The 19,188-nt window shown below is 57.5% G+C and overlaps 1 protein-coding gene across 1 annotated transcript in view; it reads right to left on the bottom strand.

Annotated features, from left to right (window-relative positions):
* Positions 1–3,770: 3,770 nt before the first annotated feature.
* The window catches only part of LOC142186341 (tRNA wybutosine-synthesizing protein 4-like), a gene marked incomplete at its 3' end in the record, with an annotated part of 194,440 nt that continues 179,022 nt past the window's right edge, over positions 3,771–19,188 (bottom strand). Inside the window, exon 12 of the mRNA XM_075261170.1 lies at positions 3,771–3,901. Within this exon, the coding sequence (XP_075117271.1) occupies positions 3,771–3,901 (131 nt within the window). The remainder of the gene's footprint in view (positions 3,902–19,188) is intronic.

Below are 19,188 nucleotides of genomic sequence, written 5' to 3'. Positions count from 1 at the left end.
TCTCCTAGATACTACTGAGCTCCTCTCCCTAGCTACTACTGTGCTCCTCTCCTAGATACAACTGAGCTCCTCTCCCTAGATACTACTATGCTCCTCTCCCTAGCTACAACTGTGCTCCTCTCCCTATCTACTACTGTGCTCCTCTCCCTAGCTACTACTGTGCTCCTCTCCCTATCTACTACTGCGCTCCTCTCCCTAGCTACTACTGAGCTCCTCTCCCTAGCTACTACTGTGCTCCTCTCCTAGATACAACTGAGCTCCTCTCCCTAGCTACTACTATGCTCCTCTCCCTAGATACAACTGAGCTCCTCTCCCTAGCTACTACTGAGCTCCTCTCCCTAACTACTACTGTGCTCCTCTCCTAGATACAACTGAGCTCCTCTCCCTAGCTACTACTGTGCTCCTCTCCTAGATACAACTGTGCTCCTCTCCCTAGCTACTACTGAGCTCGTCTCCCTAGATACAACTGAGCTCCTCTCCCTAGATACTACTGAGATCATCTCCCTAGCTACTACTGTGCTCCTCTCCTAGATACTACTGTGCTCCTCTCCCTAGCTACTACTGAGCTCCTCTCCCTAGATACAACTGAGCTCCTCTCCCTAGATACTACTGAGATCCTCTCCCTAGCTACTACTGTGCTCCTCTCCTAGATACAACTGTGCTCCTCTCCCTAGCTACTACTATGCTCCTCTCCCTAGATACAACTGAGCTCCTCTCCCTAGATACTACTGAGCTCCTCTCCCTAGCTACAACTGTGCTCCTCTCCCTAGCTACTACTGTGCTCCTCTCCTAGATACTACTGAGCTCCTCTCCCTAGCTACTACTGTGCTCCTCTCCTAGATACAACTGAGCTCCTCTCCCTAGATACTACTATGCTCCTCTCCCTAGCTACAACTGTGCTCCTCTCCCTATCTACTACTGTGCTCCTCTCCCTATCTACTACTGTGCTCCTCTCCCTAGCTACTACTGAGCTCCTCTCCCTAGCTACTACTGTGCTCCTCTCCTAGATACAACTGTGCTCCTCTCCCTAGATACTACTATGCTCCTCTCCCTAGCTACAACTGTGCTCCTCTCCCTAGCTACTACTGTGCTCCTCTCCTAGATACTACTGAGCTCCTCTCCCTAGCTACTACTGTGCTCCTCTCCTAGATACAACTGAGCTCCTCTCCCTAGATACTACTATGCTCCTCTCCCTAGCTACAACTGTGCTCCTCTCCCTATCTACTACTGTGCTCCTCTCCCTAGCTACTACTGTGCTCCTCTCCCTATCTACTACTGTGCTCCTCTCCCTAGCTACTACTGAGCTCCTCTCCCTAGCTACTACTGTGCTCCTCTCCTAGATACAACTGTGCTCCTCTCCCTAGATACTACTATGCTCCTCTCCCTAGCTACAACTGTGCTCCTCTCCCTATCTACTACTGTGCTCCTCTCCCTAGATACTACTGTGCTCCTCTCCCTAGCTACTACTGTGCTCCTCTCCCTAGATACAACTGAGCTCCTCTCCCTAGATACTACTGAGATCCTCTCCCTAGCTACTACTGTGCTCCTCTCCTAGATACAACTGTGCTCCTCTCCCTATCTACTACTGTGCTCCTCTCCCTAGATACTACTGTGCTCCTCTCCCTAGCTACTACTGTGCTCCTCTCCCTAGCTACTACTGTGCTCCTCTCCCTAGATACTACTGAGCTCCTCTCCCTAGCTACAACTGTGCTCCTCTCCCTAGCTACTACTGTGCTCCTCTCCCTAGCTACTACTGTGCTCCTCTCCTAGATACTACTGAGCTCCTCTCCCAAGATACTACTGAGCTCCTCTCCCAAGATACTACTGAGCTCCTCTCCCAAGATACTACTGTGCTCCTCTCCCTAGCTACTACTGTGCTCCTCTCCCTAGATACTACTGAGATCCTCTCCCTAGATACTACTGAGATCCTCTCCCTAACTACAACTGAGCTCCTCTCCCAAGATACAACTGATCTCCTCTCCCTAGATATAACTGAGCTCCTCTCCCAAGATACAACTGAGCTCCTCTCCCTAGATACAACTGAGCTCCTCTCCCTAGATACAACTGAGCTCCTCTCCCTAGATACAACTGAGCTCCTCTCCCAAGATACAACTGTGCAGCAAAATGGTGGATCAGCATCATCACAGGCCTTATATAGAGCAGTGTGATGATGCGGCCAACATCCAATCACATTACTGCCCATAGCTAACATCCAATCACATTACTGCCCATAGCTAACATCCAATCACATTACTGCCCATAGCTAACATCCAATCACATTACTGCCCATAGCTAACATCCAATCACATTACTGCCCATAGCTAACATGGTGGCTGAGTTTCAGGCTTTACCCACAATGATTAGCCAGTAGCAAAGCATTGTGGGAACTAACCTCTGACCTTGATCCCGCCAGAAAAGATCGGGATCAGAATTCCAATTCTCAATGATAGTCATAGTACACTCAAGAACATAACATCACCCACCAGCCACATTATTGCAGACCATCTCACCCATCACTGACTGATATCACTGCAGACCATCTCACCCATCGCTGACTGATCCCACTGCAGACCATCTCACCCATCGCTGACTGATCCCACTGCAGACCATCTCACCCATCACTGACTGATCCCACTGCAGACCATCTCACCCATCACTGACTGATATCACTGCAGACCATCTCACCCATCGCTGACTGATCCCACTGCAGACCATCTCACCCATCACTGACTGATCCCACTGCAGACCATCTCACCCATCGCTGACTGATCCCACTGCAGACCATCTCACCCATCACTGACTGATATCACTGCAGACCATCTCACCCATCGCTGACTGATATCACTGCAGACCATCTCACCCATCGCTGACTGATCCCACTGCAGACCATCTCACCCATCACTGACTGATCCCACTGCAGACCATCTCACCCATCACTGACTGATATCACTGCAGCCCATCTCACCCATCACTGACTGATCCCACTGCAGACCATCTCACCCATCACTGACTGATATCACTGCAGACCATCTCACCCATCGCTGACTGATCCCACTGCAGACCATCTCACCCATCGCTGACTGATCCCACTGCAGACCATCTCACCCATCACTGACTGATCCCACTGCAGACCATCTCACCCATCGCTGACTGATCCCACTGCAGACCATCTCACCCATCACTGACTGATCCCACTGCAGACCATCTCACCCATCACTGACTGATATCACTGCAGACCATCTCACCCATCACTGACTGATATCACTGCAGACCATCTCACCCATCGCTGACTGATCCCACTGCAGACCATCTCACCCATCGCTGACTGATCCCACTGCAGACCATCTCACCCATCACTGACTGATATCACTGCAGACCATCTCACCCATTGCTGACTGATATCACTGCAGACCATCTCACCCATCGCTGACTGATCCCACTGCAGACCATCTCACCCATCGCTGACTGATCCCACTGCAGACCATCTCACCCATCGCTGACTGATCCCACTGCAGACCATCTCACCCATCGCTGACTGATCCCACTGCAGACCATCTCACCCATCGCTGACTGATCCCACTGCAGACCATCTCACCCATCACTGACTGATCCCACTGCAGACCATCTCACCCATCGCTGACTGATCCCACTGCAGACCATCTCACCCATCGCTGACTGATCCCACTGCAGACCATCTCACCCATCACTGACTGATCCCACTGCAGACCATCTCACCCATCGCTGACTGATCCCACTGCAGACCATCTCACCCATCCCCGACTTGCACACAGGTGCTGACAGACCTCTGCCCAGGACATGTCCTCTGTGTGAAGAAATGTGGCATCCTGCAGAGCTGCTGATTCTGTAGTACGACCGCCGAACACCAACACATAGAAGTGACCTGAGGAGGAAAGCAGCACAGCGGGGGTTAAGTCACATCTCTGAAAAAGGAGTCCGGCAGAGTAACCCCCCCCCCCCCCCCAGAAGGTGCCAGGACCCAGATGTTCCTTGTTTGCTGGATAGTTCTATCACTATATACTGCCCTCTTGGTTAGGAGCCTACATCCACCTTTTCGGGCTCTTCTCCAATATCTGTGAGTGCGGGCGTGCGCAGGTTGTTGTAGGGCGTGGGCTCTCCGGTGCGATGTCTGATGGATGTGCACTCAGGATAGCTGTAAAGTCGGCATCGGGTAGAGACGCTCACTCGCTGGCACTCGCTGGAGGAGTTTAGACGGCTGTTGGAGTCATTGGGTCTATATGTGACTATATCTCTCCCTTCACTATCCGTGGACGCTCTGTATGGATGGATGTTACGGAGCGATACATGTGGATGAGTGACGGCCTCTAGCGTAAGCGTCTATGCCTGGATAGGGTAGACATATTCTATTGCTATTTCCCCTGATGAGCGGGTGCAGTTATATACATTACATACCACCATACATTCATGTCACGTCACGCTATATTGTTTGGATGCAACTGTGTGTTTTACTAGCCCTTCTTACTTTGGCATCTATAAATTGTTGGAAAGGGTTAATTAGGGACGGACCCTGAATTAGGGTGAGGTTACAGGCAGGGCACTGGCTATGTAGGGCGGTGACCCTGTATTAGGGTGAGGTTACGGGCAGGGCACTGGCTATGTAGGGCGGTGACCCTGTATTAGGGTGAGGTTACGGGCAGGGCACTGGCTGTGTAGGGCGGTGACCCTGTATTAGGGTGAGGTTACGGGCAGGGCACTGGCTATGTAGGGCGGTGACCCTGTATTAGGGTGAGGTTACGGGCAGGGCACTGGCTATGTAGGGCAGTGACCCTGTATTAGGGTGAGGTTACGGGCAGGGCACTGGCTATGTAGGGCGGTGACCCTGTATTAGGGTGAGGTTACGGGCAGGGCACTGGCTATGTAGGGCGGTGACCCTGTATTAGGGTGAGGTTACGGGCAGGGCACTGGCTATGTAGGGCGGTGACCCTGTATTAGGGTGAGGTTCCGGTCAGGGCACTGGCTGTGTAGGGCGGTGACCCTGTATTAGGGTGAGGTTACGGGCAGGGCACTGGCTATGTAGGGCGGTGACCCTGTATTAGGGTGAGGTTACGGGCAGGGCACTGGCTATGTAGGGCAGTGACCCTGTATTAGGGTGAGGTTACGGGCAGGGCACTGGCTATGTAGGGCGGTGACCCTGTATTAGGGTGAGGTTACGGGCAGGGCACTGGCTATGTAGGGCGGTGACCCTGTATTAGGGTGAGGTTACGGGCAGGGCACTGGCTATGTAGGGCGGTGACCCTGTATTAGGGTGAGGTTACGGGCAGGGCACTGGCTGTGTAGGGCGGTGACCCTGTATTAGGGTGAGGTTACAGGCAGGGCACTGGCTGTGTAGGGCGGTGACCCTGTATTAGGGTGAGGTTACGGTCAGGGCACTGGCTATGTAGGGCGGTGACCCTGTATTAGGGTGAGGTTACGGGCAGGGCACTGGCTATGTAGGGCGGTGACCCTGTATTAGGGTGAGGTTACAGGCAGGGCACTGGCTATGTAGGGCGGTGACCCTGTATTAGGGTGAGGTTACGGGCAGGGCACTGGCTATGTAGGGCGGTGACCCTGTATTAGGGTGAGGTTCCGGTCAGGGCACTGGCTGTGTAGGGCGGTGACCCTGTATTAGGGTGAGGTTACAGGCAGGGCACTGGCTATGTAGGGCGGTGACCCTGTATTAGGGTGAGGTTCCGGTCAGGGCACTGGCTGTGTAGGGCGGTGACCCTGTATTAGGGTGAGGTTACGGTCAGGGCACTGGCTATGTAGGGCGGTGACCCTGTATTAGGGTGAGGTTACAGGCAGGGCACTGGCTATGTAGGGCGGTGACCCTGTATTAGGGTGAGGTTACAGGCAGGGCACTGGCTATGTAGGGCGGTGACCCTGTATTAGGGTGAGGTTACGGTCAGGGCACTGGCTGTGTAGGGCGGTGACCCTGTATTAGGGTGAGGTTCCGGTCAGGGCACTGGCTGTGTAGGGCGGTGACCCTGTATTAGGGTGAGGTTCCGGTCAGGGCACTGGCTGTGTAGGGCGGTGACCCTGTATTAGGGTGAGGTTACGGGCAGGGCACTGGCTATGTAGGGCGGTGACCCTGTATTAGGGTGAGGTTACGGGCAGGGCACTGGCTGTGTAGGGCGGTGACCCTGTATTAGGGTGAGGTTACGGGCAGGGCACTGGCTGTGTAGGGCGGTGACCCTGTATTAGGGTGAGGTTCCGGTCAGGGCACTGGCTGTGTAGGGCGGTGACCCTGTATTAGGGTGAGGTTCCGGTCAGGGCACTGGCTATGTAGGGCGGTGACCCTGTATTAGGGTGAGGATCCAGTCAGGGCACTGGCTATGTAGGGCGGTGACCCTGTATTAGGGTGAGGTTCCGGTCAGGGCACTGGCTGTGTAGGGCGGTGACCCTGTATTAGGGTGAGGTTCCGGTCAGGGCACTGGCTGTGTAGGGCGGTGACCCTGTATTAGGGTGAGGTTACAGGCAGGGCACTGGCTATGTAGGGCGGTGACCCTGTATTAGGGTGAGGTTCCGGTCAGGGCACTGGCTATGTAGGGCGGTGACCCTGTATTAGGGTGAGGTTACAGGCAGGGCACTGGCTATGTAGGGCGGTGACCCTGTATTAGGGTGAGGTTCCGGGCAGGGCACTGGCTATGTAGGGCGGTGACCCTGTATTAGGGTGAGGTTACAGGCAGGGCACTGGCTATGTAGGGCGGTGACCCTGTATTAGGGTGAGGTTCCGGTCAGGGCACTGGCTGTGTAGGGCGGTGACCCTGTATTAGGGTGAGGTTACGGTCAGGGCACTGGCTATGTAGGGCGGTGACCCTGTATTAGGGCGAGGTTCCGGTCAGGGCACTGGCTATGTAGGGCGGTGACCCTGTATTAGGGTGAGGTTCCGGTCAGGGCACTGGCTGTGTAGGGCGGTGACCCTGTATTAGGGTGAGGTTACGGTCAGGGCACTGGCTATGTAGGGCGGTGACCCTGTATTAGGGTGAGGTTACGGTCAGGGCACTGGCTATGTAGGGCGGTGACCCTGTATTAGGGTGAGGTTACAGGCAGGGCACTGGCTATGTAGGGCGGTGACCCTGTATTAGGGTGAGGTTACAGGCAGGGCACTGGCTATGTAGGGCGGTGACCCTGTATTAGGGTGAGGTTACGGTCAGGGCACTGGCTGTGTAGGGCGGTGACCCTGTATTAGGGTGAGGTTCCGGTCAGGGCACTGGCTGTGTAGGGCGGTGACCCTGTATTAGGGTGAGGTTACGGTCAGGGCACTGGCTGTGTAGGGCGGTGACCCTGTATTAGGGTGAGGTTACGGTCAGGACACTGGCTGTGTAGGGCGGTGACCCTGTATTAGGGTGAGGTTACAGGCAGGGCACTGGCTGTGTAGGGCGGTGACCCTGTATTAGGGTGAGGTTACAGGCAGGGCACTGGCTGTGTAGGGCGGTGACCCTGTATTAGGGTGAGGTTACAGGCAGGACACTGGCTGTGTAGGGCGGTGACCCTGTATTAGGGTGAGGTTCCGGTCAGGGCACTGGCTGTGTAGGGCGGTGACCCTGTATTAGGGTGAGGTTACAGGCAGGGCACTGGCTGTGTAGGGCGGTGACCCTGTATTAGGGTGAGGTTACGGTCAGGGCACTGGCTATGTAGGGCGGTGACCCTGTATTAGGGTGAGGTTACGGGCAGGGCACTGGCTGTGTAGGGCGGTGACCCTGTATTAGGGTGAGGTTTCGGTCAGGGCACTGGCTGTGTAGGGCGGTGACCCTGTATTAGGGTGAGGTTCCGGTCAGGGCACTGGCTATGTAGGGCGGTGACCCTGTATTAGGGTGAGGTTCCGGTCAGGGCACTGGCTATGTAGGGCGGTGACCCTGTATTAGGGTGAGGTTACAGGCAGGGCACTGGCTATGTAGGGCGGTGACCCTGTATTAGGGTGAGGTTACGGGCAGGGCACTGGCTGTGTAGGGCGGTGACCCTGTATTAGGGTGAGGTTACAGGCAGGGCACTGGCTGTGTAGGGCGGTGACCCTGTATTAGGGTGAGGTTACGGGCAGGGCACTGGCTATGTAGGGCGGTGACCCTGTATTAGGGTGAGGTTACAGGCAGGGCACTGGCTGTGTAGGGCGGTGACCCTGTATTAGGTTGAGGTTACGGGCAGGGCACTGGCTATGTAGGGCGGTGACCCTGTATTAGGGTGAGGTTTCGGTCAGGGCACTGGCTGTGTAGGGCGGTGACCCTGTATTAGGGTGAGGTTACGGTCAGGGCACTGGCTATGTAGGGCGGTGACCCTGTATTAGGGTGAGGTTACGGGCAGGGCACTGGCTGTGTAGGGCGGTGACCCTGTATTAGGGTGAGGTTTCGGTCAGGGCACTGGCTGTGTAGGGCGGTGACCCTGTATTAGGGTGAGGTTACAGGCAGGGCACTGGCTATGTAGGGCGGTGACCCTGTATTAGGGTGAGGTTACAGGCAGGGCACTGGCTATGTAGGGCGGTGACCCTGTATTAGGGTGAGGTTACGGGCAGGGCACTGGCTGTGTAGGGCGGTGACCCTGTATTAGGGTGAGGTTACAGGCAGGGCACTGGCTGTGTAGGGCGGTGACCCTGTATTAGGGTGAGGTTACAGGCAGGGCACTGGCTATGTAGGGCGGTGACCCTGTATTAGGGTGAGGTTACGGGCAGGGCACTGGCTATGTAGGGCGGTGACCCTGTATTAGGGTGAGGTTCCGGTCAGGGCACTGGCTGTGTAGGGCGGTGACCCTGTATTAGGGTGAGGTTCCGGTCAGGACACTGGCTATGTAGGGCGTTGACCCTGTATTAGGGTGAGGTTACAGGCAGGGCACTGGCTGTGTAGGGCGGTGACCCTGTATTAGGGTGAGGTTACGGGCAGGGCACTGGCTATGTAGGGCGGTGACCCTGTATTAGGGTGAGGTTCCGGTCAGGGCACTGGCTGTGTAGGGCGGTGACCCTGTATTAGGGTGAGGTTCCGGTCAGGGCACTGGCTGTGTAGGGCGGTGACCCTGTATTAGGGTGAGGTTCCGGTCAGGGCACTGGCTGTGTAGGGCGGTGACCCTGTATTAGGGTGAGGTTACGGTCAGGGCACTGGCTATGTAGGGCGGTGACCCTGTATTAGGGTGAGGTTACAGGCAGGGCACTGGCTATGTAGGGCGGTGACCCTGTATTAGGGTGAGGTTCCGGGCAGGGCACTGGCTATGTAGGGCGGTGACCCTGTATTAGGGTGAGGTTCCGGTCAGGGCACTGGCTATGTAGGGCGTTGACCCTGTATTAGGGTGAGGTTACAGGCAGGGCACTGGCTATGTAGGGCGGTGACCCTGTATTAGGGTGAGGTTCCGGGCAGGGCACTGGCTGTGTAGGGCGGTGACCCTGTATTAGGGTGAGGTTCCGGTCAGGGCACTGGCTGTGTAGGGCGGTGACCCTGTATTAGGGTGAGGTTCCGGTCAGGGCACTGACTATGTAGGGCGGTGACCCTGTATTAGGGTGAGGTTACAGGCAGGGCACTGGCTGTGTAGGGCGGTGACCCTGTATTAGGGTGAGGTTCCAGTCAGGGCACTGGCTGTGTAGGGCGGTGACCCTGTATTAGGGTGAGGTTCCGGTCAGGGCACTGGCTGTGTAGGGCGGTGACCCTGTATTAGGGTGAGGTTCCGGTCAGGGCACTGACTATGTAGGGCGGTGACCCTGTATTAGGGTGAGGTTACAGGCAGGGCACTGGCTATGTAGGGCGGTGACCCTGTATTAGGGTGAGGTTCCGGTCAGGGCACTGGCTATGTAGGGCGGTGACCCTGTATTAGGGTGAGGTTACAGGCAGGGCACTGGCTATGTAGGGCGGTGACCCTGTATTAGGGTGAGGTTACGGGCAGGGCACTGGCTATGTAGGGCGGTGACCCTGTATTAGGGTGAGGTTCCGGTCAGAGCACTGGCTATGTAGGGCGGTGACCCTGTATTAGGGTGAGGTTCCGCTCAGGGCACTGGCTGTGTAGGGCGGTGACCCTGTATTAGGGTGAGGTTCCGGTCAGGACACAGGCTATGTAGGGCGGTGACCCTGTATTAGGGTGAGGTTACGGGCAGGGCACTGGCTATGTAGGGCGGTGACCCTGTATTAGGGTGAGGTTACGGGCAGGGCTCTGGCTATGTAGGGCGGTGACCCTGTATTAGGGTGAGGTTCCGGTCAGGGCACTGGCTATGTAGGGCGGTGACCCTGTATTAGGGTGAGGTTCCGGTCAGAGCACTGGCTATGTAGGGCGGTGACCCTGTATTAGGGTGAGGTTACGGGCAGGGCACTGGCTATGTAGGGCGGTGACCCTGTATTAGGGTGAGGTTCCGGTCAGGGCACTGGCTGTGTAGGGCGGTGACCCTGTATTAGGGTGAGGTTCCGCTCAGGGCACTGGCTGTGTAGGGCGGTGACCCTGTATTAGGGTGAGGTTACGGGCAGGGCACTGGCTATGTAGGGCGGTGACCCTGTATTAGGGTGAGGTTCCGGTCAGGACACAGGCTATGTAGGGCAGTGACCCTGTATTAGGGTGAGGTTACGGGCAGGGCACTGGCTATGTAGGGCGGTGACCCTGTATTAGGGTGAGGTTCCGGTCAGGACACAGGCTATGTAGGGCGGTGACCCTGTATTAGGGTGAGGTTACGGGCAGGGCACTGGCTATGTAGGGCGGTGACCCTGTATTAGGGTGAGGTTACAGGCAGGGCTCTGGCTATGTAGGGCGGTGACCCTGTATTAGGGTGAGGTTCCGGTCAGGGCACTGGCTATGTAGGGCGGTGACCCTGTATTAGGGTGAGGTTCCGGTCAGAGCACTGGCTATGTAGGGCGGTGACCCTGTATTAGGGTGAGGTTACGGGCAGGGCACTGGCTGTGTAGGACGGTGACCCTGTATTAGGGTGAGGTTCCGGTCAGGGCACTGGCTATGTAGGGCGGTGACCCTGTATTAGGGTGAGGTTCCGGTCAGGGCACTGGCTGTGTAGGGCGGTGACCCTGTATTAGGGTGAGGTTCCGGTCAGGGCACTGGCTATGTAGGGCGGTGACCCTGTATTAGGGTGAGGTTCCGGTCAGGGCACTGGCTATGTAGGGCGGTGACCCTGTATTAGGGTGAGGTTCCGGTCAGGGCACTGGCTATGTAGGGCGGTGACCCTGTATTAGGGTGAGGTTACAGGCAGGGCACTGGCTATGTAGGGCGGTGACCCTGTATTAGGGTGAGGTTCCGGTCAGGGCACTGGCTGTGTAGGGCGGTGACCCTGTATTAGGGTGAGGTTCCGGTCAGGGCACTGGCTGTGTAGGGCGGTGACCCTGTATTAGGGTGAGGTTCCGGTCAGGGCACTGGCTATGTAGGGCGGTGACCCTGTATTAGGGTGAGGTTCCGGTCAGGGCACTGGCTGTGTAGGGCGGTGACCCTGTATTAGGGTGAGGTTCCGGTCAGGGCACTGGCTATGTAGGGCGGTGACCCTGTATTAGGGTGAGGTTCCGGTCAGGGCACTGGCTATGTAGGGCGGTGACCCTGTATTAGGGTGAGGTTAGGGGCAGGGCACTGGCTGTGTAGGGCGGTGACCCTGTATTAGGGTGAGGTTACAGGCAGGGCACTGGCTATGTAGGGCGGTGACCCTGTATTAGGGTGAGGTTCCGGTCAGGACACTGGCTATGTAGGGCGGTGACCCTGTATTAGGGTGAGGTTACGGTCAGGGCACTGGCTATGTAGGGCGGTGACCCTGTATTAGGGTGAGGTTACGGTCAGGGCACTGGCTATGTAGGGCGGTGACCCTGTATTAGGGTGAGGTTCCGGTCAGGACACTGGCTATGTAGGGCGGTGACCCTGTATTAGGGTGAGGTTAGGGGCAGGGCACTGGCTGTGTAGGGCGGTGACCCTGTATTAGGGTGAGGTTACAGGCAGGGCACTGGCTATGTAGGGCGGTGACCCTGTATTAGGGTGAGGTTCCGGTCAGGGCACTGGCTGTGTAGGGCGGTGACCCTGTATTAGGGTGAGGTTCCGGTCAGGGCACTGGCTATGTAGGGCGGTGACCCTGTATTAGGGTGAGGTTAAAGGCAGGACACAGGCTATGTAGGGCGGTGACCCTGTATTAGGGTGAGGTTCCGGTCAGGGCACTGGCTGTGTAGGGCGGTGACCCTGTATTAGGGTGAGGTTCCGGTCAGGGCACTGGCTGTGTAGGGCGGTGACCCTGTATTAGGGTGAGGTTACGGTCAGGGCACTGGCTGTGTAGGGCGGTGACCCTGTATTAGGGTGAGGTTACGCTCAGGGCACTGGCTATGTAGGGCGGTGACCCTGTATTAGGGTGAGGTTCCGGTCAGGGCACTGGCTGTGTAGGGCGGTGACCCTGTATTAGGGTGAGGTTCCGGTCAGGGCACTGCTATGTAGGGCGGTGACCCCTGTATTAGGGTGAGGTTACGGGCAGGGCACTGGCTATGTAGGGCGGTGACCCTGTATTAGAGTGAGGTTCCGGTCAGGGCACTGGCTATGTAGGGGCGGTGACCCTGTATTAGGGTGAGGTTCCGGTCAGGGCACTGGCTATGTAGGGCGGTGACCCTGTATTAGGGTGAGGTTACGGGCAGGACACTGGCTATGTAGGGCGGTGACCCTGTATTAGGGTGAGGTTACGGGCAGGGCACTGGCTATGTAGGGCGGTGACCCTGTATTAGGGTGAGGTTCCGGTCAGGGCACTGGCTGTGTAGGGCGGTGACCCTGTATTAGGGTGAGGTTACGGGCAGGGCACTGGCTATGTAGGGCGGTGACCCTGTATTAGGGTGAGGTTACGGTCAGGGCACTGGCTATGTAGGGCGGTGACCCTGTATTAGGGTGAGGTTACGGGCAGAGCACTGGCTATGTAGGGCGGTGACCCTGTATTAGGGTGAGGTTCCGGTCAGGGCACTGGTTATGTAGGGCGGTGACCCTGTATTAGGGTGAGGTTACGGGCAGGGCACTGGCTGTGTAGGGCGGTGACCCTGTATTAGGGTGAGGTTCCGGTCAGTGCACTGGCTATGTAGGGCGGTGACCCTGTATTAGGGTGAGGTTCCGGTCAGGGCACTGGCTGTGTAGGGCGGTGACCCTGTATTAGGGTGAGGTTACGGGCAGGGCACTGACTATGTAGGGCGGTGACCCTGTATTAGGGTGAGGTTCCGGTCAGGGCACTGGCTGTGTAGGGCGGTGACCCTGTATTAGGGTGAGGTTACGGGCAGGGCACTGGCTATGTAGGGCGGTGACCCTGTATTAGGATGAGGTTACGGGCAGGGCACTGGCTATGTAGGGCGGTGACCCTGTATTAGGGTGAGGTTACGGGCAGGGCACTGGCTGTGTAGGGCGGTGACCCTGTATTAGGGTGAGGTTCCGGTCAGGGCACTGGCTATGTAGGGCGGTGACCCTGTATTAGGGTGAGGTTCCGGTCAGGGCACTGGCTGTGTAGGGCGGTGACCCTGTATTAGGGTGAGGTTCCGCTCAGGGCACTGGCTGTGTAGGGCGGTGACCCTGTATTAGGGTGAGGTTCCGGTCAGGGCACTGGCTATGTAGGGCGGTGACCCTGTATTAGGGTGAGGTTACAGGCAGGGCACTGGCTATGTAGGGCGGTGACCCTGTATTAGGGTGAGGTTACGGTCAGGGCACTGACTATGTAGGGCGGTGACCCTGTATTAGGGTGAGGTTCCGGTCAGGGCACTGGCTATGTAGGGCGGTGACCCTGTATTAGGGTGAGGTTCCGGTCAGGGCACTGGCTGTGTAGGGCGGTGACCCTGTATTAGGGTGAGGTTACGGGCAGGGCACTGGCTGTGTAGGGCGGTGACCCTGTATTAGGGTGAGGTTACGGGCAGGGCACTGGCTATGTAGGGCGGTGACCCTGTATTAGGGTGAGGTTACGGTCAGGGCACTGACTATGTAGGGCGGTGACCCTGTATTAGGGTGAGGTTCCGCTCAGGGCACTGGCTGTGTAGGGCGGTGACCCTGTATTAGGGTGAGGTTCCGGTCAGGGCACTGGCTGTGTAGGGCGGTGACCCTGTATTAGGGTGAGGTTCCGGTCAGGGCACTGGGTATGTAGGGCGGTGACCCTGTATTAGGGTGAGGTTCCGGTCAGGGCACTGGCTATGTAGGGCGGTGACCCTGTATTAGGGTGAGGTTCCGGTCAGGGCACTGGCTATGTAGGGCGGTGACCCTGTATTAGGGTGAGGTTACGGGCAGGGCACTGGCTGTGTAGGGCGGTGACCCTGTATTAGGGTGAGGTTCCGGTCAGGGCACTGGCTATGTAGGGCGGTGACCCTGTATTAGGGTGAGGTTCCGGTCAGGGCACTGGCTATGTAGGGCGGTGACCCTGTATTAGGGTGAGGTTACAGGCAGGGCACTGGCTATGTAGGGCGGTGACCCTGTATTAGGGTGAGGTTACGGGCAGGGCACTGGCTGTGTAGGGCGGTGACCCTGTATTAGGGTGAGGTTCCGCTCAGGGCACTGGCTGTGTAGGGCGGTGACCCTGTATTAGGGTGAGGTTCCGGTCAGGGCACTGGGTATGTAGGGCGGTGACCCTGTATTAGGGTGAGGTTCCGGTCAGGGCACTGGCTATGTAGGGCGGTGACCCTGTATTAGGGTGAGGTTCCGGTCAGGGCACTGGCTATGTAGGGCGGTGACCCTGTATTAGGGTGAGGTTACGGGCAGGGCACTGGCTGTGTAGGGCGGTGACCCTGTATTAGGGTGAGGTTCCGGTCAGGGCACTGGCTATGTAGGGCGGTGACCCTGTATTAGGGTGAGGTTACAGGCAGGGCACTGGCTATGTAGGGCGGTGACCCTGTATTAGGGTGAGGTTCCGGTCAGGGCACTGGGTATGTAGGGCGGTGACCCTGTATTAGGGTGAGGTTACGGGCAGGGCACTGGCTATGTAGGGCGGTGACCCTGTATTAGGGTGAGGTTACGGGCAGGGCACTGGCTATGTAGGGCGGTGACCCTGTATTAGGGTGAGGTTACAGGCAGGGCACTGGCTGTGTAGGGCGGTGACCCTGTATTAGGGTGAGGTTCCGGTCAGGGCACTGGCTATGTAGGGCGGTGACCCTGTATTAGGGTGAGGTTCCGGTCAGGGCACTGGCTATGTAGGGCGGTGACCCTGTATTAGGGTGAGGTTCCGGTCAGGGCACTGGCTGTGTAGGGCGGTGACCCTGTATTAGGGTGAGGTTACGGGCAGGGCACTGGCTATGTAGGGCGGTGGCCCTGTATTAGGGTGAGGTTCCGGTCAGGGCACTGGCTGTGTAGGGCGGTGACCCTGTATTAGGGTGAGGTTACAGGCAGGGCACTGGCTGTGTAGGGCGGTGACCCTGTATTAGGGTGAGGTTCCGGGCAGGGCACTGGCTGTGTAGGACGGTGACCCTGTATTAGGGTGAGGTTCCGGGCAGGGCACTGGCTATGTAGGGCGGTGACCCTGTATTAGGGTGAGGTTACAGTCAGGGCACTGGCTGTGTAGGGCGGTGACCCTGTATTAGGGTGAGGTTCCGGTCAGGGCACTGGCTGTGTAGGGCGGTGACCCTGTATTAGGGTGAGGTTACGGGCAGGGCACTGGCTATGTAGGGCGGTGACCCTGTATTAGGGTGAGGTTACAGGCAGGGCACTGGCTATGTAGGGCGGTGACCCTGTATTAGGGTGAGGTTCCGGTCAGGGCACTGGCTGTGTAGGGCGGTGACCCTGTATTAGGGTGAGGTTACAGGCAGGGCACTGGCTATGTAGGGCGGTGACCCTGTATTAGGGTGAGGTTCCGGGCAGGGCACTGGCTATGTAGGGCGGTGACCCTGTATTAGGGTGAGGTTACAGGCAGGGCACTGGCTATGTAGGGCGGTGACCCTGTATTAGGGTGAGGTTCCGGTCAGGGCACTGGCTGTGTAGGGCGGTGACCCTGTATTAGGGTGAGGTTCCGGTCAGGGCACTGGCTATGTAGGGCGGTGACCCTGTATTAGGGTGAGGTTACAGGCAGGGCACTGGCTATGTAGGGCGGTGACCCTGTATTAGGGTGAGGTTCCGGTCAGGGCACTGGCTGTGTAGGGCGGTGACCCTGTATTAGGGTGAGGTTACAGGCAGGGCACTGGCTATGTAGGGCGGTGACCCTGTATTAGGGTGAGGTTCCAGGCAGGGCACTGGCTATGTAGGGCGGTGACCCTGTATTAGGGTGAGGTTACAGGCAGGGCACTGGCTATGTAGGGCGGTGACCCTGTATTAGGGTGAGGTTCCGGTCAGGGCACTGGCTGTGTAGGGCGGTGACCCTGTATTAGGGTGAGGTTACAGTCAGGGCACTGACTATGTAGGGCGGTGACCCTGTATTAGGGTGAGGTTACGGGCAGGGCACTGGCTATGTAGGGCGGTGACCCTGTATTAGGGTGAGGTTACGGTCAGGGCACTGGCTGTGTAGGGCGGTGACCCTGTATTAGGGTGAGGTTACGGGCAGGGCACTGGCTGTGTAGGGCGGTGACCCTGTATTAGGGTGAGGTTACGGGCAGGGCACTGGCTATGTAGGGCGGTGACCCTGTATTAGGGTGAGGTTCCGGTCAGGGCACTGGCTATGTAGGGCGGTGACCCTGTATTAGGGTGAGGTTACAGGCAGGGCACTGGCTATGTAGGGCGGTGACCCTGTATTAGGGTGAGGTTCCGGTCAGGACACAGGCTATGTAGGGCGGTGACCCTGTATTAGGGTGAGGTTCCGGTCAGGGCACTGGCTATGTAGGGCGGTGACCCTGTATTAGGGTGAGGTTCCGGTCAGGGCACTGGCTGTGTAGGGCGGTGACCCTGTATTAGGGTGAGGTTCCGGTCAGGGCACTGGCTGTGTAGGGCGGTGACCCTGTATTAGGGTGAGGTTACGGGCAGGGCACTGGCTGTGTAGGGCGGTGACCCTGTATTAGGGTGAGGTTCCGGTCAGGGCACTGGCTATGTAGGGCGGTGACCCTGTATTAGGGTGAGGTTACGGGCAGGACACAGGCTATGTAGGGCGGTGACCCTGTATTAGGGTGAGGTTCCGGTCAGGGCACTGGCTGTGTAGGGCGGTGACCCTGTATTAGGGTGAGGTTACAGTCAGGGCACTGACTATGTAGGGCGGTGACCCTGTATTAGGGTGAGGTTACGGGCAGGGCACTGGCTATGTAGGGCGGTGACCCTGTATTAGGGTGAGGTTCCGGTCAGGGCACTGGCTATGTAGGGCGGTGACCCTGTATTAGGGTGAGGTTACGGTCAGGGCACTGGCTGTGTAGGGCGGTGACCCTGTATTAGGGTGAGGTTCCGGGCAGGGCACTGGCTATGTAGGGCGGTGACCCTGTATTAGGGTGAGGTTCCGGTCAGGGCACTGGCTATGTAGGGCGGTGACCCTGTATTAGGGTGAGGTTACGGTCAGGGCACTGGCTGTGTAGGGCGGTGACCCTGTATTAGGGTGAGGTTACGGGCAGGGCACTGGCTGTGTAGGGTGGTGACCCTGTATTAGGGTGAGGTTCCGGTCAGGGCACTGGCTGTGTAGGGCGGTGACCCTGTATTAGGGTGAGGTTCCGGTCAGGGCACTGGCTATGTAGGGCGGTGACCCTGTATTAGGGTGAGGTTACAGGCAGGGCACTGGCTATGTAGGGCGGTGACCCTGTATTAGGGTGAGGTTCCGGTCAGGACACAGGCTATGTAGGGCGGTGACCCTGTATTAGGGTGAGGTTACAGGCAGGGCACTGGCTGTGTAGGGCGGTGACCCTGTATTAGGGTGAGGTTCCGGTCAGGGCACTGGCTGTGTAGGGCGGTGACCCTGTATTAGGGTGAGGTTCCGGTCAGGGCACTGGCTGTGTAGGGCGGTGACCCTGTATTAGGGTGAGGTTACGGGCAGGGCACTGGCTATGTAGGGCGGTGACCCTGTATTAGGGTGAGGTTCCGGTCAGGGCACTGGCTATGTAGGGCGGTGACCCTGTATTAGGGTGAGGTTACAGGCAGGGCACTGGCTATGTAGGGCGGTGACCCTGTATTAGGGTGAGGTTCCGGTCAGGGCACTGGCTATGTAGGGCGGTGACCCTGTATTAGGATGAGGTTCCGGTCAGGGCACTGGCTGTGTAGGGCGGTGACCCTGTATTAGGGTGAGGTTCCGGTCAGGGCACTGGCTGTGTAGGGCGGTGACCCTGTATTAGGGTGAGGTTACGGGCAGGGCACTGGCTGTGTAGGGCGGTGACCCTGTATTAGGGTGAGGTTCCGGTCAGGGCACTGGCTATGTAGGGCGGTGACCCTGTATTAGGGTGAGGTTACGGGCAGGACACAGGCTATGTAGGGCGGTGACCCTGTATTAGGGTGAGGTTCCGGTCAGGGCACTGGCTGTGTAGGGCGGTGACCCTGTATTAGGGTGAGGTTACGGGCAGGGCACTGGCTATGTAGGGCGGTGACCCTGTATTAGGGCGAGGTTCCGGTCAGGGCACTGGCTGTGTAGGGTGGTGACCCTGTATTAGGGTGAGGTTACAGTCAGGGCACTGGCTGTGTAGGGCGGTGACCCTGTATTAGGGTGAGGTTCCGGTCAGGGCACTGGCTATGTAGGGCGGTGACCCTGTATTAGGGTGAGGTTACGGTCAGGGCACTGACTATGTAGGGCGGTGACCCTGTATTAGGGTGAGGTTCCGGTCAGGGCACTGGCTATGTAGGGCGGTGACCAAGTATTAGGGTGAGGTTACAGGCAGGGCACTGGCTGTGTAGGGCGGTGACCCTGTATTAGGGTGAGGTTCCGGGCAGGGCACTGGCTGTGTAGGGCGGTGACCCTGTATTAGGGTGAGGTTACGGGCAGGGCACTGGCTATGTAGGGCGGTGACCCTGTATTAGGGTGAGGTTCCGGTCAGGGCACTGGCTGTGTAGGGCGGTGACCCTGTATTAGGGTGAGGTTCCGGTCAGGGCACTGGCTGTGTAGGGCGGTGACCCTGTATTAGGGTGAGGTTACGGGCAGGGCACTGGCTATGTAGGGCGGTGACCCTGTATTAGGGTGAGGTTACGGGCAGGGCACTGGGTATGTAGGGCGGTGACCCTGTATTAGGGTGAGATTCCGGTCAGGGCACTGGCTATGTAGGGCGGTGACCCTGTATTAGGGTGAGATTCCGGTCAGGGCACTGGGTATGTAGGGCGGTGACCCTGTATTAGGGTGAGGTTCCAGTCAGGGCACTGGCTATGTAGGGCGGTGACCCTGTATTAGGGTGAGGTTCCGGTCAGGGC

This window comes from Leptodactylus fuscus (genome assembly GCF_031893055.1).
Source record: "Leptodactylus fuscus isolate aLepFus1 chromosome 2 unlocalized genomic scaffold, aLepFus1.hap2 SUPER_2_unloc_4, whole genome shotgun sequence".
Classification (NCBI taxonomy): domain Eukaryota; kingdom Metazoa; phylum Chordata; class Amphibia; order Anura; family Leptodactylidae; genus Leptodactylus; species Leptodactylus fuscus.
The sequence above is the reverse complement of the archived record's forward strand: the minus strand, read 5'-3'. Positions and strand labels throughout refer to the sequence as shown.